General features: G+C 57.2%; 9 protein-coding genes across 9 annotated transcripts in view; 5 read left to right on the top strand and 4 right to left on the bottom strand.

The window, feature by feature from the left end:
* The first annotated feature begins 38 nt into the window (after positions 1-38).
* On the top strand, positions 39-1,732 carry DICSQDRAFT_154777 (uncharacterized protein). Its single transcript, XM_007365049.1, has one exon. The coding sequence runs from the start codon at positions 200-202 to the stop codon at positions 1,664-1,666; it is 1,467 nt and encodes a 488-aa protein (XP_007365111.1). The 5' UTR covers positions 39-199; the 3' UTR covers positions 1,667-1,732.
* Positions 1,733-1,914: 182 nt separating this feature from the next.
* On the top strand, positions 1,915-4,340 carry DICSQDRAFT_180261 (uncharacterized protein; the record flags this gene model as incomplete). The annotated part of the gene is made up of 4 exons (XM_007365048.1): positions 1,915-2,229; positions 2,323-2,764; positions 2,829-3,184; positions 3,245-4,340. The coding sequence occupies 4 exons, from the start codon at positions 1,915-1,917 to the stop codon at positions 4,253-4,255; spliced, it is 2,124 nt and encodes a 707-aa protein (XP_007365110.1). The 3' UTR covers positions 4,256-4,340.
* Positions 4,341-4,383: 43 nt separating this feature from the next.
* Positions 4,384-5,930, bottom strand: DICSQDRAFT_58784 (uncharacterized protein; the record flags this gene model as incomplete). The annotated part of the gene is made up of 4 exons (XM_007365047.1): positions 4,384-4,658; positions 4,718-5,144; positions 5,206-5,664; positions 5,730-5,930. 4 exons carry the CDS (start codon positions 5,928-5,930, stop codon positions 4,384-4,386), a joined length of 1,362 nt encoding a protein of 453 aa, XP_007365109.1.
* A 186-nt stretch (positions 5,931-6,116) lies between these two features.
* Positions 6,117-9,576, bottom strand: DICSQDRAFT_85316 (3-isopropylmalate dehydrogenase). The gene is made up of 7 exons (XM_007365046.1): positions 9,036-9,576; positions 8,187-8,967; positions 7,581-8,137; positions 7,483-7,517; positions 7,255-7,431; positions 6,660-7,206; positions 6,117-6,602 (listed from the first exon to the last, which is right to left on the bottom strand). Exons 3-7 carry the CDS (start codon positions 7,592-7,594, stop codon positions 6,218-6,220), a joined length of 1,158 nt encoding a protein of 385 aa, XP_007365108.1. The 5' UTR covers positions 7,595-8,137; positions 8,187-8,967; positions 9,036-9,576; the 3' UTR covers positions 6,117-6,217.
* Positions 9,577-9,679: 103 nt separating this feature from the next.
* Positions 9,680-10,402, bottom strand: DICSQDRAFT_146673 (ARP2/3 complex 21 kDa subunit; the record flags this gene model as incomplete). The annotated part of the gene is made up of 4 exons (XM_007365045.1): positions 9,680-9,831; positions 9,890-10,177; positions 10,245-10,344; positions 10,397-10,402. 4 exons carry the CDS (start codon positions 10,400-10,402, stop codon positions 9,680-9,682), a joined length of 546 nt encoding a protein of 181 aa, XP_007365107.1.
* A 189-nt stretch (positions 10,403-10,591) lies between these two features.
* On the top strand, positions 10,592-14,204 carry DICSQDRAFT_135990 (calcium activated cation channel). Its single transcript, XM_007365044.1, is given in 23 exon segments — positions 10,592-10,744; positions 10,799-10,944; positions 11,008-11,095; positions 11,144-11,297; positions 11,350-11,384; positions 11,434-11,496; positions 11,553-11,687; positions 11,749-11,844; positions 11,906-11,916; positions 11,974-12,170; positions 12,186-12,190; positions 12,282-12,309; positions 12,365-12,428; positions 12,489-12,572; positions 12,628-12,659; positions 12,716-12,745; positions 12,797-12,823; positions 12,883-12,952; positions 13,015-13,148; positions 13,206-13,236; positions 13,297-13,542; positions 13,611-14,026; positions 14,087-14,204. The coding sequence occupies 22 exon segments, from the start codon at positions 10,660-10,662 to the stop codon at positions 13,716-13,718; spliced, it is 1,869 nt and encodes a 622-aa protein (XP_007365106.1). The 5' UTR covers positions 10,592-10,659; the 3' UTR covers positions 13,719-14,026; positions 14,087-14,204.
* A 974-nt stretch (positions 14,205-15,178) lies between these two features.
* DICSQDRAFT_180258 (uncharacterized protein) lies at positions 15,179-17,912 on the top strand (the record flags this gene model as incomplete). Its single annotated transcript, XM_007365043.1, has 4 exons — positions 15,179-16,874; positions 16,933-17,105; positions 17,165-17,461; positions 17,518-17,912. 4 exons carry the CDS (start codon positions 15,179-15,181, stop codon positions 17,824-17,826), a joined length of 2,475 nt encoding a protein of 824 aa, XP_007365105.1. The 3' UTR covers positions 17,827-17,912.
* An 87-nt stretch (positions 17,913-17,999) lies between these two features.
* On the bottom strand, positions 18,000-20,024 carry DICSQDRAFT_135989 (uncharacterized protein). Its single transcript, XM_007365042.1, has 2 exons — positions 19,685-20,024; positions 18,000-19,616 (listed from the first exon to the last, which is right to left on the bottom strand). Exon 2 carries the CDS (start codon positions 19,569-19,571, stop codon positions 18,432-18,434), a length of 1,140 nt encoding a protein of 379 aa, XP_007365104.1. The 5' UTR covers positions 19,572-19,616; positions 19,685-20,024; the 3' UTR covers positions 18,000-18,431.
* A 692-nt stretch (positions 20,025-20,716) lies between these two features.
* Positions 20,717-22,037, top strand: part of DICSQDRAFT_161209 (uncharacterized protein) — a 4,735-nt gene continuing 3,414 nt past the window's right edge. The window contains exons 1-3 of the mRNA XM_007365041.1: positions 20,717-20,985; positions 21,040-21,552; positions 21,619-21,980. Of these exons, the coding sequence (XP_007365103.1) occupies positions 20,817-20,985; positions 21,040-21,552; positions 21,619-21,980 (1,044 nt within the window). The 5' untranslated portion in view covers positions 20,717-20,816. The remainder of the gene's footprint in view (positions 20,986-21,039; positions 21,553-21,618; positions 21,981-22,037) is intronic.

Raw genomic sequence — 22,037 nt, 5'->3', positions numbered from 1 at the left:
GATGCACTTATTTCTTGCGCTTGCCCCGGTCATACCATCCGCCGCCTCGGCTTTTATACCGCACCATCTCCGGGCTCTGTCCAGCGACTCAATTCTCACCCACAGTCGCAATACGCCAAGCTTGAGAGCCTCGAACTTCGAGTTCTAGTCTCGTCTACCCGGACGTACTTCCCCCTCCGCTTCTCTTTTGGAAACCAAAATGGCCCACCGCGACGATCATCGAGGCATAGAAGACTCGCTTGCGGATCTCGAGTTACTCGATATGCTCACCGCGCCGGCATTCCCGAATGCGCATGAGCTCAAGGGTGCCTACAAGCGCAGAGACGCCGACCTCGACCCCTTGCTTCTCGCCGCCGCCGCATCCTATGCCCATGTCACTCGCAATCACTATGCCCATGATTTCTTTCCTGCTATCGGAGACCCGCGTGCGGAGGGCGCGTACGATTGGACTAAGTGGCAGCCCGGGGCCGCGCGACAGGAGCGCAAGCCTCGTCTCAAGTATGAGAGCAGGCAGGCACCTCGCTCGCAGAGGCTGAAGCAGCTGGGGCTGGAAGGGAAGGAAAACGACTCGGTGAGGACCGCTTCTACGCCCTTACGTGCCGCGGACAACCTCCCATTGCCCACGCCGAAAATTGCTCCTCGCGAACCCTCTTCCTCCTCCGCTTCGGCGAGCACGCAAGTCCCCCCGAATCCCGAGCTCGAGGTTCAGTGTATGGCTCGAACTCGCGTCCCCACTCCGCACGGACCCGTGTTTCTACACTTATATCATAACAACCGCGACAAGAAGGAGCACCTCGCCATCGTTGTCGACCCCGCGCAGCTGCAGGAAGATTATCCCTCCCTGGCGCCCTCCATCCGTAGCCGCACATTAGACGCTATCTGGTCCGACTCGGAGACGGAGATGGATCGTATCACTCGCGGCGCGTATGTCGGACGTCTGTCAAAAGACTGGCAGAAACCTTCTCATCCCGGTGTAGGGCGTGCGGTTACGCCCAGCCTGGACACGATACCCTCGCCGCTCATTCGAATTCACTCTGAATGCTTCACTGGCGAAACCATCGGTAGCATGCGCTGCGACTGCGGTGAACAGCTCGACGAGGCGATCCGCCAAATCGCCCTGCCTATCACTGTTCCCGACCCCTCCGACCCCGCACGCACCGTGACCATCCCGGGCCGCGGAGCCGTCATCTACATGCGTCAGGAAGGCCGCGGCATCGGCCTGCTGTCCAAGATTCGTGCGTACAATCTCCAGGACCTCGGGCACGACACGGTCACCGCGAACCTCTTGCTCGGCCATCAGGCGGACGAGAGAGGTTACGAGATAGCGGCCGCCATCCTCCGCGACCTGGGCTTGGGCGCGGACGGCTTGGAAGGCGTCCGGCTACTAACAAACAACCCCGACAAGATGCATGCGCTGGAGGAGGAGGGGATCAGGATTGTTGAGCGTGTGCCGATGGTGCCGCGGTCGTGGCAGCGCCGGCAACACCATAAGCTCGGGCATGACCTCGCGGATGCCCACGGCTATGGGGAGGACGAGAGGGTTAAGGGCGCGACGATGATAGGGGGAGGGGAGGTGTACGGGGAGGATCTGGACAAGTATTTGCGGACGAAAGTGCTACGCATGGGCCATATGCTGCCTTTACTCTCGGACACTTCAGACTCTTGAGCTTGGTGGGGTGTAAATTATATGTCGTGTAACAGAATGTAGAAGACAGATGTAGTGTTATTGATTACTGGACCGTAATACCACAGAAGAAATAGCTTCATCACTGGGTGCTGATATCGAAAGCGGTGGAGGCCCAGACGCCGCCATCCCTAGGCGCCTCCAAGTGCGCGGCGCATTCTACTTCGTGCGAGTCTGCGACGACGCCCCGCTTTGCCCCGTCCCCCTCAGCAGCACTCTTCACCATGTCCATGTTCGACCCTTTGTCTGTCCCTAACTTCCCGCAGGATGAGCCGCCATGGCCGACAACTCCCCATATGCCCAATGAGCCCATACCCAACCTCCCGCGACCCTCACCACATCATCAAGACTCGCGTGGTCCTCCCACAGGTTTGTACGGGAGAGAGCCGCAGATCTATGGCCAACCCGAACCAGGTCTCATTTCTCCTCGTGCGACCACGTCCTCCACCGGCCAACCGCTGGAGAAGAAGGAGCCGTACCTGCGAGTGCGAATTACGTCGCTTGACCGGAACAGGCGAGATGTCCTTATTAAGTTCGACGCTCAGGTGCGCATCCAATATGAAAGGCCTCTTCCCTTCATATTGCGATATGTCCCGATGTATTTTGGTATCTAATACACACCAATTGCACGTCCCCAGACAAACCTCTCCAACTTCACAGGCACGACGTACCGCAATGTCTCACGCTCCTACCTCGAGTTCCAGCAGTTCTACGAAGCCATCATCCAGAACAACCCGCAGACCATAGTGCCTGCCCTGCCCCTCGCACGTACCTCCGCTCCGACGGACGAGGAAGACGACCGGCTCGTGAAGATCATGCTCCAGCGCTGGCTGACGCGCATCTGCGAAGACCCAATCCTCATTCACGAAGAAGAGCTCCGGTCCTTCATAGAAAGTGACTTTGGATACCAACCGACTCCGAACACACGCAAGAAGGCATCTGGCGGATTCAGCCTGATTCGCCGAGGGGTTCCGGACGAGGACGAGGAGCTGCAGAGGGCGCGGTTCGAGTTGACGAAGCTGGAGGGGCAGTTCTTCGACTCGGCGAAAGCGATTGATAAGCTTGCGCGGGCGCGGAAGTGTACGTTTGCGTTTTAGCTACATGCGTTTGAAGAGAGTGAGGGCTGATGGTCTGTGTGTTGCAGCCATCGCCGTCGTCAAAGCCGAAATGGGCAACAAACTCCTTAGCGTTTCGACGGCGGAGGCTCACCCTCCGCTTGGCAATGCCCTGGCCAAGATTGGCCGCGTCTACCACAGTCTTGCTGACCTTGACCAGGCGCAGGGTATCAGCGAATGTGTTATCATCGGAGATTCATTAGGCTATCAGGGACTCAATGCGCGCTCCGCGAAGGAGACCTTGCAGCAGAGGACGGGCGTCCTGGAGGAATACCAAGCAGCAGTAAAAGCCACGATCTCTAAGCGTCGGAACATGGAGCGACTAAAGGCCAGCAACAACATAAGCCCTCAAAGGGTCGACGAGGCGCTTGAGGAGATGGAAGAGGTGTGTTCGCGGCGCGATATGATACTAGGCAATGGATCTGACTCTCACCTCGCAACTCAGGCGAACAAGTACGAGCAAATCCTAGCTCGCCGCGCTGAGGGCATATCCCAGAACCTTCATCGTGCACTAGACAGACACAGGCGGTTAGTTACCGAGGATGTCACAGCAGCACTCGTGGAGCATGTACGCTCAACCATCATGTACGAGAGACAGCATCTGCGAGAACTCGAAGCACTGCGACCGGACGTGGCAAATGCGGACAAGAAGCATGTGCCTCAGAAGCCTGTCAGCACCCCTCGGCCCACGTACATCCCTCCGTTGGAGGAGTTCTCCAAACCTGCGATTCCGCGTCCAGCGTCGGGTCCTCCATCGAACGCGCCACGTCCGCCTTCGCAGAATGTTCCTGCACCGATCAGCGCTACATCGTCCATGATCGGCTCTCCGTCGGGCGGCCGCCCTCCCATCAGCGTCGCTGTATCCACGAACGGATCGTCGCACGGACCACTCTCACCGGGCAGCGTATCCTCACCACTTCGTGCCCCGCTTTCGCCCCAGTCCCCTGGAGCAGGTCCTTCGTCATCGTCATCCCCAGTGCCCTCGCAGTCCTCCTTCGCGCCTCCTCTCATAAACGGTCCGCCTCTCGGGGGCCGCTTCGTCGACGGAACCAAGTCGATGTTTGTCAAGTCACCTTCCTCACCCCTTGCAGCAACCGGGAGCACGCCGACCAAACCCGCATCTGCTGGTCTACCCCCTGTACCGTCATCCGCGGTGACCCAATCCACGCCGGTTTCGCCCCTCCATGGGACTGTATCGGGACCCCCTTCCTCCGTTCCCTCTCCAGCCCCTCATCCTCTCGCTAGAGCAGGCGATCCGCTATCGGCGTCCATGTTTGTTACGTCGAGCAACCCCCCGGCAAACGGTCGCTCGAACTCAGTGTCAGCCTCCAGTGACGGGTTGGACCCCCTCGGCATGGTCAAACCTGCCTATATGTCCGCCTCCGTGCGCGTGCAGCCCACGCGCCCGCGGTTAGATGCGAGGGAAGCTGCGAGCAAGCTTGCCAACATGTTCTAAGATCGACATGCTGTACCTCTGCGACTCTCATACATTATGGTTTGTTGTACCGTGCATTAACACAATGTGGCTGCCGAATGATATCATCTGCTGTCTACTCGTACATGTCCATGATGCCATACTGTAAATCATCGCGGCTGAACAAAAAGCAGCGGTTCGGCTTCCAATTGGAATGAAGAGGGGTGTGTGGCGTTCACGAGATGGTATCGCTCCTGGCGGCCGTAGACGAATTGCCACTTCTCCGTTGTTGCGTTCCAGAAGACGTTCTCCTCCACTCGGAAGCGGAGCGTCTCGTTTCGCTCCTCCACGAAGTGGTACGCGTAGAGCTCGATACTGTAGTACGTGTTGGGGAGGATGGGGAGCTCACCCAGTATCGGAACGAATTCAGGGAGGTTCGTGAATCCTGTGCAGCATGCTCAGCGCAGGGACAGAGGACATCGGGTTTACGTTCCTGTATCTCACCCATGACCGCTCCAGGCGCATGTCCCCAATCGCCGATGGGATGGGAGTAGATCTGGCCTCGGATACCCTCGGCCTTCATCCGGACCAAGCACTCCTGCAAAACCTGGTTTCCAGTCTTACCAGCCTTCATATTCTCCAAGACGATGGTTTGCATGCGGTTGGCCTTCTGCATGCCGACCTTGAGCCCAGGAAGGGCGTCGGTCTCGTTCTGTGACGTCCGCAGGACGTACGCCATGTGCTGCACGTCAGTGTTCATACCCATAGCAGTGATGCCGAAGTCGACGTGCAGGAGGTCGCCCTCTTGGATGACATCCTTGGTGCCTGACCACCCTGGGAAGGACTCTGGGGTGATCACGGAGACGCGAGGGTGGTTCCATGTGCTCACATTGAGGAGGAGCATCTTCTCGCGGAACCACCACTCGACGTCCTGAGAGACCAAAAAAAGTCAGCGTGTCTTCTTTAGGGTTCCTTACGATGGACGATGTCACCTCAGTGGTGGTCACTCCAGGGGTGACGACCTCCTCGCTAAACGCTTCCTCGACGAGGGCCCAAGTCGTCTCCTGCAAGTCCCGGTAGTACTGCAGCTGACCAGGGACCCTGGCTGCGATATATTCGACCCCGAGCATGGGCTCGTTGACAGCGCGTTCCGTCCACTCTCCGAGCTCTTCCATCAGGTTTTCGTATTCGCCGACGTGAAGGCCTCCCCCGAACGCGATATACTTGTCCGTGTTCAGCGCGATCCGTTGCGGCCGGTAGGAGTCGAAGATGGTCCGGAGCTCCGGCCAGACGTCGCCCGTGTTGTCGACCCATCGTATCGGGTTGGACCGTCCGGCCAGGGAAGACGTGTTCGTGTGGAACAGCAAAACTGTGCGCCGATGGGGTGCGTACTCCGTCGCGTCCTTCACCGACCACCACAGGGTGTCTTCAGCATATTCGCGCTGACTGATCTGGAAACATACTGTCAGATCATCTGCGCTGTCAAAATATATATAGATGCAGCAACAGGACATACTAGCCAAGCGTCGATTCTGTACTTGCTCAACAGAGAGGGTATAGTCTCTAGCCGCTCATCGCGCCAGATATCGAGGATGGCGGCTTGCTCACGAAGGGAAGGCAGCCGACGATAGTGCGCGGGAGTAGACGGATGCAGCTGTGCATTTGCGATACGAAACGACAAGAGTGCGACTTGCAGCAGTACGAATACCTGCAACATGGTCGCGCAGCGGAAAGGGCGAACAACTGAGCTCTCCCGTCGATACATACGTATGACGCAACTGGATCCGCTTCAAGAAGCTGCACAGGAACGCGTGGTCTCAAGCCTGGGAGACCACTCGACAAGCGCTGTAACCCTGAACGTACGTATCAATCGACTGAACATCCTGAAGCCAATAGAGTTCATCTGCTATACAGGAGGGCCCTTGACGTTCTGGCATAGATGTAATATACAAATGATACGGTTTACTTCTTCTCAACAGAGGCTGCCGCCCAATTTAACGCCGCCTACACCAGACCCTTCAAAATCTCCACGACCTTATCGCCTAGTTCCTTGGTCGTCACCTTTCCGCCCAAGTCAGCAGTCCTGAGCTCGAGCCCGCCAGTCGCTTGAGTATCAAGCGCCTTGCGGACAGCGCTCTCGATAGCTTGAGCGTACTTCTCGAGACCGAGGGAGTAGCGTAGCAGCATGGCGGCGCTGAGAATAGTACCAACGGGATTGGCAATGCCCTTGCCCGCGATGTCCGGCGCTGAACCATGGATGGGCTCATAGAGACCCGGGGTGGGCTTGAACCCTGGCGAGGTCGCGTCGGCGACAGAGGGCGCGCCAGCGAGGGAAGCTGAGGGAAGGAGACCAAGAGAGCCGGGAATTACGCTGGCCTCGTCTGAAAGACTATGGGTAGTTCCCGATTAGCCCATGCCCCTCAGCACCAAAAAACATAAAGCTAACATATCACCGAAGAGATTCTCAGTAACGATGACGCCGTTCAGTTTTTTGGGGTTGGCGACAATCAGCATGGAGGCCGAGTCGACGAGGTGGTGGTCGAGGGTGAGCTGTGGGTACTCTGCCTGCAGCGTCTCGATGACGACCTTGCGCCACAGACGCGAGCTCGCGAGTACGTTCGCTTTGTCGATTGAGTGAATAGGGAGAGGAGGGTTCGCCTGCAGAGCGATCTGCGCCGCGACGCGCGTGATACGCTGCACCTCCTGAACACTGTACACCATCGTGTCCCACGCGGTCTCTGCCTCTGGACCTGCACCCGCACCGAGTTCTTGCCGCGCACCAAAGTAGACGCCGCCGATGAGCTCGCGCACAACGATGATGTCGACGCCCTCCGCAACGGAGGGCTTCAAAGGCGAGTTGGCGAGCAGGGAATCGGATGCGAAGTTCGCGGGGCGGATGTTGGCGTAGAGCCCGAGAGCCTTGCGGAGGCCAAGGAGGCCCTGCTCAGGGCGAACCTTGCTGTTCACGCCCCACTTCGGGCCTCCGATGGAGCCTGCGTGCCGGTGAGCATGGAATACGCACACGCGAGGGACCTACGTACCCATCAGGATGGCATCCGCTTCCTGGCATGCCTTCAGTGTGGATGCGGGGAGGGGCTCGCCGGTTGAGTCAATCGCACATCCTCCGAACTCGTGTGACTCGAGCTTGAGCTCAACGTCCTGCGATGCTGCAGAAATTACCTCGAGCACGCGGACAGCCTCAGCAACGACCTCGGGACCTTGAAGAACTAGTGAGGTTCATCAAAGAACGAATCTGCGTTGAAGCGCACCGATTCCGTCTCCGGGAAGGACTACGACGCGGAAACTGATTCCAGCAGTTCTGGTGAGTGGTTTGCGATGCGCCTAGAAGATGTCTGCAGGTACGTACGACTTCTTTGCCATTTTGTACAAGTCGCGATGGATGCGAGTTTTGTGAGGGCAATTGGGAAAGCTGCAGTTTGATATGAAGGAGTCGAGAGGGGTATTTCGGGATGAGTCCGTCGGCCGTCCGAGGCGCTATGGGTATGTATGTTTCCAGGCGCGACCCTCGCGAGTAGACATGACGCACAGATCGCGCGTCCCTGCCAATTTTGACTTCGAATCTCGGTACGAACGGCCGATTTCGATCAATATGCAGCACTTCCTCCACACACGTGATCCCACATTTTCGTCTTTCTCCCTCTACCCCCTCGTTCTCCATGGCGTGTCCAGCGTCGTCAGCGGTCCAAACAGGGCCGAAACCGGCGTGCAAGCATCTTGTGCTGGATGCCGGACCTCTTCTATCACTATCGCCCTTACGTGGACTCGCGGAGACTTACTACACCGTCCCGCAAGTCCTCGACGAATTGAAAGATAAGAACGCCCGGGAGCACTTCAAGCAGCTTGGCTTGTCAGCCGGGGTTAGCATTTTAGTGAAAGGTCCGATGATGACTTCAGTCGCACATGGTGAGTACCGCAGCAGAGGGTCAAGTGAGATGCTTATGTACGATCGTAGTCATCCAGTGGGCTAAGAAGACCGGAGACTACTCCGTGCTCTCACACGCCGATATCTGTGTACTGGCCCTGACATACGAGCTTAATCAGCAGGAGAAGAGCTCGACGGAGGCCGCAACACAATACGGGCAGTTTAGCAGCGAGGCACCCTTGGAAGGAGCAAAGGCCTCTTCTGAGCCCGAGCCTGCTGAGGCCAAGGTTGACGGATCTCAGGAGGAGACTGCTGAGGCAACAGATGCGGCAGTCCCAGAGACTGAGGAGCCCCACACATCCGATGCGGAAGAACCGCCGCCGTCCGCGACAGAGGATTCGGATAAAGCTGAGGAGGATTCGTCTGAAGATCTTGAGGAGAGGGAGCCACTCGATGTAGAGCTACAGCCCGTAAGAGGAGACAAGGATACACAAGACGGATCCTCCATCTCTTCTCCTTCTGCGTCCTCAAAACCCATATCTGCAGACCCCGCGCCCACAGAGCCCTCACAACAGCCTGTCGACGAAGAACCCCTGTACGACGATCCATCCGATGAAGACGACGGCGAAGGAGATTGGATCACTCCTTCCAATGTCGCTCTGCACAAGTCTCGCGCACTCGACCTCCTGCCATCTGAAGGCGCAGGCCGCAAGGGGAAGCAAAAGCAGGGGACGATCCCCGTCGGCTGCATGACCGCCGATTTCGCGATGCAGAACGTGCTCCTTCAGATGGGGCTCGGACTCGTCGGCGTCGAGGGCAAGCGCATAGAACGCGTGAAGAGCTGGGTTCTCAGATGTCACGCTTGCTTCAAGTACGTCGTCGTTGCCCTCACATATCCTTGAGACCACTACTCACTGTGCTGACTCCTGTTGCTCACAGGATCTGCAAAGACTCGTCGCGCAAATTCTGCCCTTCCTGCGGAAACCCCACCCTTCTTCGTGCATCCGTCACCATCTCCTCACCTAACGCGGGCCCGAACACCCCCGCGATGCAAGTGCACCTCAAAAAGAACTTCCAGTTCAAGACGCGTGGCACGATCTACTCGATCCCCGCGCCCAAGCCGGGGTCCGCGAAGACCGGGCCTGGGGAAGGGCTCGTGCTGCGCGAGGACCAGGCGGCCTGGCAGCGCGCGAAGAAGCGGGCAGATGGCAAGCGAGAGCGGGAGGAGAAGCGGATGCTCAACAGCGCGAGCAGGAGCGCGGAGATGGGACAGGGCGGGACGGTGATGGGGAGCTGGATGGACCCCGATTGGGTACCGGAGATCCTCAGTGTTGGCGCGGGCGGGAAGGGGAGGAGTACGAGGACTAGAGGGTTCGACGGAGACATGCCTGTGATTGGGTATGGGAGGAAGAACCCGAACGAGAGGAAGAGGCGGAAGTAGCGTTGAGGGGCAAGAAAGATTGTAGAGACCTACCTGGAGGAGATCTGGTTATCACACGTTGTACGAGACCGAAGTGTCATCTGAGACATAGTGCGTGGACTAGTTGTAATACACTTGTTGTACGACGTGCCTTCGACATGGCCTATTGTGTGCCCAAGCTGCGGTTCATGAACCTTCTCTTCTGGAACGACATCCACCACTTGCTCGGCTTGCCAGTGCCGTCCGCATACAGCTTCTCCACAAGTCGTGCTGTGAGCTCTTGTCGCGCCTGAGTGAGGTAGCCACGAAGGTACTCTGTGAAGCGAAAGGTATGTGACATTTTGAGTGACGCTTGAAGGAACAAAGCACTCACCAGCATCTGAACGGCTTGCCGGTGGTGCATAATGCGCGTTGAGAGCGAAATTAGCGTCTCCAGGGATGGGGAAGTTGTCCACCGCGAGGGTGTTCAACAACTTCGTTGCCTCAATCTGGCTGGGAACAGTCTTGGCCGAACCGATCTTGGCAAGGCAGTCGGAGATGAAGAGGATGAATATGATGAGGAGACGGTCGGCCGGGCCCTTGATCTCAAAGTTACGGAAGAGGGAGTTGGCGCGGAAGAGATCGAGGGCCTCGTCAATGATGTCCGCTTCTGAAGGATCGGCTAGGAGGTGCACCGTTAGTTCAACGATCCATTCGCAAGCAAGATCGTTTGGGCTGTGGACACATACCAGAAGGGGCCGGCCCACGGAACTTGGATTTGATTGGGAGAATGCCAAGGTTCCCAACCTGGCGTACGTCGGGAACCTCGTTGAAAGACGAGTGGTATGCCTGTACGCAGCTTGAACGACATTCGCCGCAGTCACACTAGTGAATCACTCACCGGCATGGCGAAGGCGTTGAGTACAGGATACAGCAGCTGCTCGGCGCGCACGGGCGCATGGAGATTCGGCAAAAGCCGAACAGCGCCTATTGATGCCGCAAACAATGTCATAGCGGCCCGCCAAGCCAAACGGTGTGCCTTGAACCGTACTCTGCTCCGCCGCCACCTCTGCTCGTCCGACTGCCTTCTCTCCCTGCGACTTTTCCGTATTTGTGCTGTCTGGATGAACAGATAGGCAGATTGTCACCGCATACCGCGTCGCGATGTCTCACGTTATTGTCGATCCTGAAGACCAGATATCTGTCCTGTCCGTTCAGTCCTTGGATCCTTCTCCGGACACAATCACTAGTACGTCCTCATGCGCGTGCAGCTTGTTTGTCCTTCTCCGACATAGGTTCTCAGGTCTAGTGAGGCGCGTGAAGACACTCACTCTCAAGCTCCTACCTCTCGAAGTTCCCCCGGACACTATCAGCGACCCCACAGGTCGGATTATCACGCCCGCAGTAATCAATGCCTACATCGACGCTGCCGGAGATTTTGTCGAAGCTGTGAGTCCCATCATTCTTCTGTGCCGGAGACAGTGCGTAATGAAAGTGATTGTCTATTTGAAGTTGCCGTACTGCCTACTCAGAGCGCGTAAGGAATTCTTGTTCGAAGCGAATCATAACCCTGCCGATTATGGGGAGAACGACTGCAGAGGTGAGTGGCTAGGCCTAGCTTGCTGGAGCAACGCTGATCGCACCCTAGCCACTGCTTGTGAGGTCCTCGCTCGCAGAATAGTACACCAAGCTCCGCCCGAGAAGATATATACCGTCATGTTTACTCGGTACAGGTATAGAGAGCTCGACGGAGATGTCAGCGGCAGGTCAAGTGCCTTGGAGACAGCGATCGACTCGCATTGGTGTGTGTCTTCCTATGGATAGCTACAATGCTCATAGGCTCACACGCTACAGTACCATCTTCCTGTCTTCCAGCGAAGCGCAGGATGGTAAGTTACATTTGTACGGCACAGCTTACATTGCTCACGTCCGCAACAGTGGTACAAGACCTCTGGTGCGGTAGAACTATCCAGCTATATGACGCCGACGGCGATACCAAGTGTGCGCACAATCTTATGGCGATTCAGCGCCGGCCGCTGATGCAGCCTCGTTATTAGTCGTCCCGAGGTCCGAACTCGAGTACGACAGCTTTTGGAGCCGCATTGACCCTCAGCGTATTGGAGTTCCCAGGTATCAAAACATATTCGGCATAACTGTTTGGTTCCTCTTCCTCTTCACATACTCTCAAGCAGGTCAGATTAGCCCTTCTCTGCCATCCGGACAGCTTCAGAGACTCATGTATATCTAACCCAGTTCGCGAGCCTTTGGATAAATTAGACCCCAACCACCGCGATCTGGATCTCTGGGAAGTTGTTATGTATGTTTTGGCTCTTGCATTCTCTTTTGAAGGTGTGTACTCTTCAGTGTCCGCTTGCGGTATGTTTCAATCAAGTGGGTTCCCTTGATATAGACTTGCACAAGGTAACTCTAACGGCGGTCACCTCGTAAATGTGGACTGATACATTTGCATTGATATAGATCTTCAAGTTGATCACCCTAGTGACATGGAGAGCCCTTGGATTCTGGAACATCGTTTCGTTCATATCGGATTCTCTCTTGACCGCGGCCTTCGTCCTGCGTGTGGCGGGCATTGTTGCTGCTAATCATGGTGGTCAAAGCGACAGTCTGCGTTACCACAGCTTCCAATGCCTAAGTTTCGCTGCGCCGTTACTCTGGTGAGTTTATCACCCGATGAAATAAGCCAACACTCTCAACTTGCCTTGACGTCGCAGGATGAGTGAGTGAAGGCGTGCTTTAGTCCCCTCTGGATGCTAATTTCCACACAGAGCTCATCCCGATATTCGACGGCTACAAGTAAGCTGGCAACGTGACCTCATGAAGGATCAGGATAACTAACGATCTCTCTCAGGTTCGTGGGGACGATGCAAATTTGTGTTGCCAGGATGCTCAAGGAGTCCGGGTTCTTTTTCTGTGTATGTGCATCGAGCCTCCCAATTCTGCCCAGTGTACCAACGACCTCTCTGTACCTGTAGCTTCTCGCGTTGCTCGGCATCGGTTTCCTGCAGGGTCTCTATGCCCTCGACGCCGCTGACGGCAACAGCGACCACCCCATTGAAGTGCGTTCAGTTTAGCATCTCTGCAGTTCTCCCTGCTGAATATAGCGTGTGGCAGATCTTGAATGGGCTAATCCAAGCGTTGCTGCAGTAAGTTGTTGTAACGTTGCTCCGGATTGTTTCGCGCTTACTAGAGCGTACCAAAGGGCGCCGAATTACGACATGTTTAGTGGCTCGTACGTACCCGAGCTGTAGATATGCACCTTTCAGCTCATAGCACTTTACAGACCAGCTGGACTTGGGCTCTACTACATGTGAGTCGTTAGTCGATATTCAAGGAACTCCGGTGTCCTGACTCTGTTCTTGCAATCAGGTGGAACGTTGCGACTGCTATCATCTTGCTCAACGTCCTCATTTCTCTGTTCTCGTCGGCCTATAACGATGTAGGTGTTTCTATCAGTGTAAGCACCCAGTCTCATTGACTGATGTAACCCTCTTCATGTAGGTGATCGAAGATGCGGCCGCCGAGTACCTCACATACTTTGCGGGGAAGGTGGTTGGAATGATCAGAGCACCGGACGAGTTCGTTTACCCACCACCGTTCAACCTCGTCGAGACTTTCCTGGTGGCGCCTTTCGAGTAAGCTTTCCTGTTGCTGCGGAGATATATTCATCTCGGTCTCAGATCGCTTTATAGGTTCTACGTGAGCCAAAAGACATACGCGAAGGTACGCCCTTAGCGCCTTGGCCACACGTAGGGTTCGGTGCTCACTTCGACTGGATCGCAGATCAACCGCCACGTGATGCAGGTCGTGTTCTTTATCCCGCTGTGCGTCATCGCGCTGTTCGAAGCACACCTCGACCCTGCGAAAAACCGGTGGGTCAAGGACTGGTTCACCTCGCCCGACGAAGGCGGCGAGGACGCGCCACACTTCCAGGATCCTGAGGTGAACGGCGATGATGGCGCGCGGGGTCTCAAGATCAGCAAGGTGCCGTTCAGCGAGCTCATCAAGGCGTTCCCGGATACCACACACGTGAGCCTCCCTCCATTCACCGTCCAAGGCGTATAACATTGTGCTGACGAACTTCGATGGATGGGCAGTCGAGCGAGACAGTGATACTGAAGGAGTTCAAGGCGCTCCGGAAGGAGATTACCGAGCTCAAGGAGCTTGTCAAGGGACTCGCTGCTGAAAAGCAGAAGACCGAATGACCCGCGGTGGAATGCGACATACCCGGACCATCAAAACAACTCACGGACTTGCTATGAACACGACGACCCGTTGATGATGATACCGGCTCCCCCGATGGACGTTGCTCTGGCCTCCGCGTTCCGTGCTGTGCTGTTAAATATAGCAAAGATATCCTACAAGGTATTGATGTATGTTGGCCGGCTCGGGCCCACTAGGTCTGATCCATAGCATCTTGCCCGGGCTCTCGTGTCAGTTTGGTGAGGACATCCATGCCGCGGACAAAGAACGGGCGAATCTCGTTGATCTCCATCGCGCAGAGGTTATTTAGCTAGATCATAGCGTTACTGTCAGGTACAGCTGAGATCGAAGCGACCCTCTGCCTACTTACCAGCAGTTCGTTGTGGTCGAGCTTGGTGAGACCTTCGCGACTCTTGGCTTGCCGCGCTTCTCGGATGTCTTTCAGCAAGGAGCGGATTCGCTCTGGATTCTGTAGATCGTCTGGTGCGCTGCGGTCAAGAACGGCACGTCAGCACTCGGTCCCCAAGTGCGCGCTAGTGAACAGGTTCCCACACGTCCAGCAGTGTCTTCGCGAGCTCCGCGAAGCGAAAAGGCATCTCGCTGAAGCTTGGAGAAGTCGTTTCTTCTGTTAGTCGCTCCTGGAGGAAGTCTATGGTGAATGACCGACCAGATGTCGGACTCAATGCCAGTCATACCGTATGACGGTAATGGACCGACGTACCGGTGTTGAGCCATACTGGAGGAACAATGTGACATTTCTTTTTGAGCTTGAGGTTGGACGCCATCCAAAGCGGGACTTTACACTTTGTCGGCGGTCGAAGAGGACCATATGCACCCTGAATGCGGGATGTTAAGGCCATTATGCTCCGACGGGGACTTACGTTCGATGCGGACGTACGGAGATGAATGCCGTCCTTTCCATAGAGACGAGAGGGACGATCTCGACGAGCTGTTCTGAGGCGACAAGCTCGAGCTCTGGAGGCGTGATTGAAGTCCTGAGAGAGGGCGGCAGCGCCATTTTCGGGGCGTTATCAAGTGCAGATGTTGTCGCGAATGGCGCGTAGAATCAGGAATAAGAAGTGTAAACGCAGATGTGCGTGGCTGACTCGGACAAGCTGCGAAAGACGCGTCGCGCGCGGCGAGATTGGCGGCTGTCACGATCACGTGGCATGAGGCGCGTCGGGTCCTGCCACGGTTGGGTTGGGATCTGAGATCGAGCCTGCCTTTTCCCCGCCACATCCTCCGCCTGAGTTCTCCACAGTTGCGCTGCTCAGGTCCAGGCCAAGACACTACGACCGCAGATACTCTCATTGCACGCTTTGCATTGCATCTGGTCTCTTATATTCCCAAATTTCCTGTGCAATCTCCCATTGCCGCCATTCCCTCGCTCCAGGATTGGACTCCGTGGGCAGGCATCTCGTTCTGCCTGCTCACTTGCGCTCTCAGCTTCGTATACGCCATCATGCTCGGCTCTAGGACCAAGCACGTCTTTTCTTATGGTCGTCGTGGACGTCGCGTAGTGAACGCATACGATGACTACGACCGGAAACATCAGGACGCGGATTCAGCCTCTTCCAGGCGCGAGAACGATGTGCCCCGTCCTCATGTCATGTCCGAGAAGGGGACGAAGGAGTCTCCAATTTCGAACAAGTCCAAGGTTTCTATGCAGGACAGCCCTCCTATTCTCAAGAAGAAATCCAAGAAGTCCCCTAAGGCCACCAAGGTTGGTATCGCTACCGCTAAACCCAAACCCAAACCCTCCTTCCGGCCACCTCTTGGCTCCATCGCCCCGAACGCTCCAGGTTCCCCTGCGTTACCTCCCTCTCTGCGAGCAATGCGACGTCCGACTGCTGCGCAGGCGTCCCCATTGGCCCCGCAATCCCCTGTGGTAAGCGTCGACATCATCGTTCTCGACGCTAAAGGTCGGCGCGTCAGCCAGGAGCATCGAATTTCTCGCATGGATGTGCAGACCAACGTCTTGGCACCTGCTCCTTCCAAGAAAGCTAAAATGCTTCCGCGTTGCCCAAAGTTGGGAACGGGTAAGAAGATGAGCGAGCCCATTGTGGTTACTTCAGACTCAGAAGAGGACATTCCCCTCGCCAGGCCGAAGCGGAATGTCCAGACGAAGGTGAAACCCATTGTCATCTCCGACTCCGAGGAAGACTCGGACAGCGACTTCGCTCCTGAAAACGAGACAGGGGACGTGGACACGTTTATTGAAGACGTTACCCTCACGACGCCTCGTTTCCGACGTCGCGTGCACCGAGCGCGGTCGAACGTCATTCGCTCACCATCACCTACACCATCTTTGTCCCCTTCGCCCCCTCCCGCTCTTGCAAAACCACAGCCGGCGATCAAGGCTCTCGCAGTCGCACATCCATCCGTTCCAATCACGCGCAACCTAACCTTACCGCCTCAACTCACACGCCCACAAACTCTCGCGCCCTTCTCATCCCTACCAGATTTTGATGAACCCGAAGCAGGGCCGAGCAGATCAAAGCCTCGCAAGCTGACCCCCATCCGCGCACGCCCCGGCCGCGCGCTCTTCCCCGCTCCCCCATCCCCACCATCCCCGACCACGCCCTCCGACTTCGACGCAGACGCCACCTTCGACTTCGGGCAGCTCGCGCTCTCCCCGCGCGCCCTCGCGCAGGTCCAGCAGCTCGAGGCCGCGAGCCTGCCCCCCGTGCCTGCGTACGTCCAGCCGCTCCTGGCCGAGTGCGCGCAGACGACCCCGCATGAGTTCTCCGCGTTCATCGAGATGTTCCCGTTTGACCCCATCGTGCGTCTGCACGACCCGCAGGGGCGCGCGGCGGGAGCGGCGGGGCCCCCCAGGTTCCAGAAAATCGGCGAGGCCAGCTTCTCGGAGGTGTTTGGCATCGGCGACGTCGTGCTCAAGATCGTCCCGTTGCGCGACGAGGAGCGGCACGGGGATCCCGTCGGGGGACCGAACTGGGCGATGGACGCGGAAGGCCCGGCGCCGAGCGATGCGAAGGATGTGCTGAAGGAGATCATCGTGACGAGGGCCATGGGCGCGTGCTGCTCGGGCTTTGTGGAGCTGTTGCGGACGTACGTCGTCCGCGGGAAGTACCCGTCGCTGCTGTTGGACCTGTGGGACGAGTATGCGGAGCGCAAGGGGAGCGAGAGCGTCCGCCCAGGTCGGTACCAAGAGTAATCGCGTCTCTCGGGCAGACGGCTAACGTGGTGATTCACTAGATCCCTTCACCGTGTCGCAGCTGTACGCAATCATCGTGCTACCCAACGGTGGTCCGGACCTGGAAGCGTACACATTCAGCACGCCCACCAAGACGGGCTGGCGGCAGGCCTGTAGCGTCTTCTGGCAGGTCACGCGCACGCTCGCGGAGGCAGAAGACCTGGTCTGCTTTGAGGTGCGTGCTATGCACCCACTCCATACATGCCACCGGCCCTAACCGTGACACGCGATCAGCACCGCGACCTGCACTGGGGCCAGATCCTCGTCAAGGACGCCCCCCCGAAGAGCGCGCCTCGGCGCAAGACGCGCGTGTCGATGGACGACGCCGGCCACGGCGTCCTCGTCACCATCATCGACCTCGGGCTCTCGCGCATGGACTCGCACGACGCCGCCGGGGCGGGCGTCCACTGGACGCCGTTCGACGCGGAGACGTTCGAGGGTGCGGGCGACTACCAGTTTGACGTGTACCGTATGATGCGCGCCCACAACGGCGACCGGTGGCACGAGTACCGGCCGCTGACGAACGTCATGGTGAGTCTCTGCGTTCGCGCACCGGAACAGCGTGTTGATGGTGGTTCGTCGTCCAGTGGCTGCACTACCTGGTGCTCAAGCTGCTGCAGTCGAAGCGCCTCCGCCCGCCTGCGGCGTCGCGCAAGAGCACTGTCGCGCCGTCGTCGGGGTTCAGCGAGCGCGAGTGCTACGAGTGCCTGAAAGAGGTCGAGGGCGTCCTTGGTCTGTGTCTCGCGGGCATCAACGCCCCTCAGGGCACGCGGAAGAAGGGCCCGGGTCGTACCCGCAAAACTCAAGCACCGGTGAAGGCGGTCCAGGAGGTTTTGAGCCCGCAGAGTGCGGGGGAACTCCTTGGGTTGGCTATGGCGAGAGGATGGGTTTCGTAGAACGGTCATGCGGTCGATGTATCTCTCGCCGCGCCTTCCCGCACCGCACTACATCTGGTGGAAGCTTGTTGTAATCTATCTGTACCCTGGTTCTTCTGAGATATGCATCGCGAAGGCTACTTCTCATCAAGTCGGTGTCGGAAACATCAAATCTGATCCAACATAGTGCATGTGGTCATTTATCATTGTAAGGCCAGGAGATGTGGCCAAGGTAACGGTCATAAAATGGTAGTCGATACTGCTACAGGTAGGTATCCGCTAGCAATGTATGGTGGGTAAAGGCGCAGTACGTGCTTGTGAGAGAATGCGGAACGGGTACACTTGGTAGAATACATCAGACAACGACAATTTGACATGACAGCGGACAACAGACAGCTCGGGTGATGGATCAGTGAATACACAGACTCGACAGATGGATATACTCGAATAAGATAGATAGTAACCCTCCAGTCCCGTCCATTCGGATTGTTCATGGGTCAGAAAACAGGATGTCACTGATTCGCAGATGAGGGGTAGTCGGAGGATTGACGCAATGCTGGCAGGGCAGTTGGTTCGCCCGCTGCTGTCAACTTGTAGCAGATTGCTGATGACCGCAATGGCCACAGCTACCTGTTCTCCTTGATGTCGCCGTTCCATCGCCGACCGCGCGTCGGTTTGGTTGCCGGCTCCGGAGGTGTGAGTTTCCGCTTCTTAGACGGGGGCTTCTGAGCTTGCTGGGCGATATGACCCGACGTCCTCGTGCGACTCGTACCCCGCGACGTGGCGGGCGCAGCGGATCTTCCGTCCTGTGGCCGCTGGCGTAGATAGTAGCGCGGCGCTGGCGCGTCCTGCAGCGGCGCCGGGCACGCCGCCCTTGAACGTGTGACAGGTGCATCAGGAGAACCTGAAGACGGGCGAGACTTCGCAGGTGTAGGTGTGCGTGTGCGGAACTCTGCTGGAGGCGGGAGGTGGGGGTTCCGGAGCTGCCGGCGCGGAGGAGATGCGACAGGGGAGACACGGGGCCGCTGCGAGCGTTCGGGGGTGAACCCGAGTTGTGACATCGTGACGTCCGGGTCAGCTAGTTGAGGCAGAACTGACTCGAGATGGGAAGATGGCAAGGCGCTGGTGTCCTGGACGGGCCATTGCAGTGACCCGTTTGGTGTGACGAGCGGCGTGTCGATATATGGCTCTGACTCCTGCGACTCTCCCTGTATGCTCGGCTGGGATTGGGGGAACGTGTTGATAGGGCTGAGCTCGCCCTGGGGGGAACGACGTCCTGACTTGTTTGGGGTCGTCGGGAATTGTGCGCCTCCTGGTCGGGGCCTGGGAGGCGATGGCTGCCGCATAGCGTACGAAGGCTGTGGAAAGATGAATGGACGCGTGTTGAAACCCTGTGACGGCAGGGGCTGCTCGTCGGCGGGCTCTGTCAGCGTCCGCGCGAGCGTACCCTTCTTGCGGTAGCGGGATGTGTGGCTCGTGCCGGTCCCGGATGAGTCGATGTAGAACGTGCGCTGAAAGCTTGGGTCCTCCTCGTCGCTCTCTTCGCCATCGTCGCGGCCTGTGCTTGCGATCATGTCGCGCGCACGCTGGAGAATTCGCGGGCGTGGCTGGACCTGGACCGAGAAACGGGGGACGGTGGTTACGGGCGGCAAGGTGTTGTCGTACGCGAAGTCACGAATCTTGATGCCGTGAGTGGTGGTCAGCAGCGCGGCAGCGTCCTGCGTTCCATCGTCAAATATTGCTTGAGGGTGCTGCGAGAAGGGCATCGGCGGAGGCGTCGGTGTTCGTGTTTCGTCGCCACTGTCATTGTGCTATACAGAAAGTAGCATATAGCTGAGTATTTTAGATGTTCGTTGAGCAAAGACTGTTCTCCACTCACGATGTTAGATGTTGATGGCTCGCTATCACTTGAACATGCATTTTTCAGTGGCTCAAGGGCATGACCTTGGAAATCAGGCCGTTGAGTTGCAGCACACATGTGGAGGTGGTGGTTTGACAGGCGGTTTGCTACGCGGAAGTCGAACGAGATCGGGCTGAGTATTCGCGGACCGCCACTCGGACGGGTTCTTCGGGCTGGTGCCTCGTTGCGCGGCGCGGAGCTGGTTGCGATCGAGAACAAATATGGGCAGCAGATCAAGTCGACAACGTCAGGATGGATTGCACGCTCGTCGTTCGTTGGGACAAAGCTTTCCGCGACGACAGTGAGAGTTGGCTTCAAATACAGGAGAGATGCTCGTCGTCGCTTGTCAACCCGTGGATGCCTGCTTGAAAGCTGAAATGAAAGGCTGCAGCGGCCGGTACCATACAGCCAACCCGAACTGCCGTTGACTCCGAGTCACTCCGGCTCGTTTAGGGAATAAAGCGCCCAATGTGACACCGTCACATTTCACCTCGCTTAGATGAAGACGCCTTACCTAGATCGACTGGCACAGCCAACTCACCATCGCTCGCTACTGCTTTCGGCTCGTTATACTTGCGAGACGTTCTACCGCTATGCATCTCACCGATTCATGAATAGCTGTCACCCAACGCTCTTGATATGAACAAATTGGCCCCCGTACTACCTGTAAGGTATCCAAGTCCCAGTACTGGGCACGTACGAGCTCGACTCAGCATGCCCTCCGGTTGCAACGTTGACTCATGAGGTTATTTTCTCGCAGTCGTCAGGATTGCTGACATGTGTGGTGCCTCTCTGAGTATATGTCTCACTGCACAACAATGTTGCCTGTCAAGAGCCCGTGTTGGCCGACCCCTGTCCGAGAACAGGAGGTTTGATACCGCCGAGCACCGCTGGATTATAACAACATGCTGTGCTTTATAGCACCCTGCTCCCTAAGAGCGACAGCGCCTTCTCGCTAGCCTGGGAGCATCATTCGCAGATGTGTCCATTTGATATTGAAGATGCAGTAAAGAAAGCGTGTACGCGTACGCGAGGGTGTTCCCTTCTCCATCTCCTCCTTCATCTCCCTGTCTCTTTCTTAGGCCTCTTTCGCTTTGACTTGCCGTTTGCCATGTCAGCCTCTACTGACAGCGGCTCTTTCATTTTCGTGGATGATCGTGACACCTCCTCCATAAATTATGAGACCCCTAGTCTGTGGTTCGCTACGTCCGACCAGCAGGCGGCGGACGGTACGGTTACCGCGGGTATCTCGGGAGCGAAGGCCAGCTTCAGCTTCACAGGTGAGTCAATATTCATGACTATATTCTCTTCCAATGTGGTAACAAATGCCGCAGGTTCCGCCATCGCCGTGCTTGGGGTTGCCTCAACCGTACAAGACTCAACGCCTCCTACTGTCCAGTTTGCGCTCGATGGTGTGACAGTTCAATCGACAACGGCCCCAAACAACGGCAGCATTGACTTTTCCTTCCCATACCTCGTTCTCGACTCCATCAAGGGCGGGCAACACACACTCGAGATGGCTGTGACTGACGCCACACAGGAGTACCCGTTCGCACTCGACTTGATCCTGTACGCGGCTTCGAACGGAGCCACCCCGACGGCTTCGCAATCCGTCGTAAATACGTTCCTTCCCGCCGTCACTGTGACGGGGCAGCCTACGAGCGGTGCTTCGGGCAGCAAAAGCGCACCTGTGGGTCCCATCGTCGGGGGCGTCATAGGTGGCATCGCAGTACTGGTCGGCGTCGGCGTCGCGATCTGGTTGTTCTGTTTCCGGAAGAGGAATCGCAACGGACAGGCCTATTTCTACGCGACGTCTGCAAAGCCCGATGAACTGTTAGATGACGAAGGTATGTGGTATCCTCATGAGGCCACATTCATATGGTTCTCAATTCGCTAACTCCGGGACCTTACAGAGGCGAAACCTACCCCATACGAGATTCCACCTCAATCAGTAGCGCCCTCTTCGACCTTGGGTCCGGGATCCGCATATAGTGCGGCACTTCCGCCTCAGTCTGCCTACACCGCGTCGTCCGCACACTCGGGACACTCAGGGCACCATTCACAGCAGGCTCCATACGCACCCTCTGAGGCACCCATCAGCGAGTATGGCGCTGGCAGCTCGTCTGTCTCAGGGCCATCGCATCCGCCGTCCTTGTTCGTCGTCACCAACCCAGAGCGGCAGACGAACAGCCCCAATCAGCCTGGGAGAAGCAAGGCTGCCGAGGCCGGCCTGCTCTCCGTGCCGCAACAGGCAACGTATCATGCTGACTCAGGCGTCCGCTTCGATGAAAACGGTCGGCCGCAGCCCGTTGCAGGCGGGTCTTCGTCGTCG

Source organism: Dichomitus squalens (genome assembly GCF_000275845.1).
Source record: "Dichomitus squalens LYAD-421 SS1 unplaced genomic scaffold DICSQscaffold_10, whole genome shotgun sequence".
Lineage (NCBI taxonomy): Eukaryota > Fungi > Basidiomycota > Agaricomycetes > Polyporales > Polyporaceae > Dichomitus > Dichomitus squalens.
This window is presented reverse-complemented; position numbering and strand designations above follow the sequence as displayed.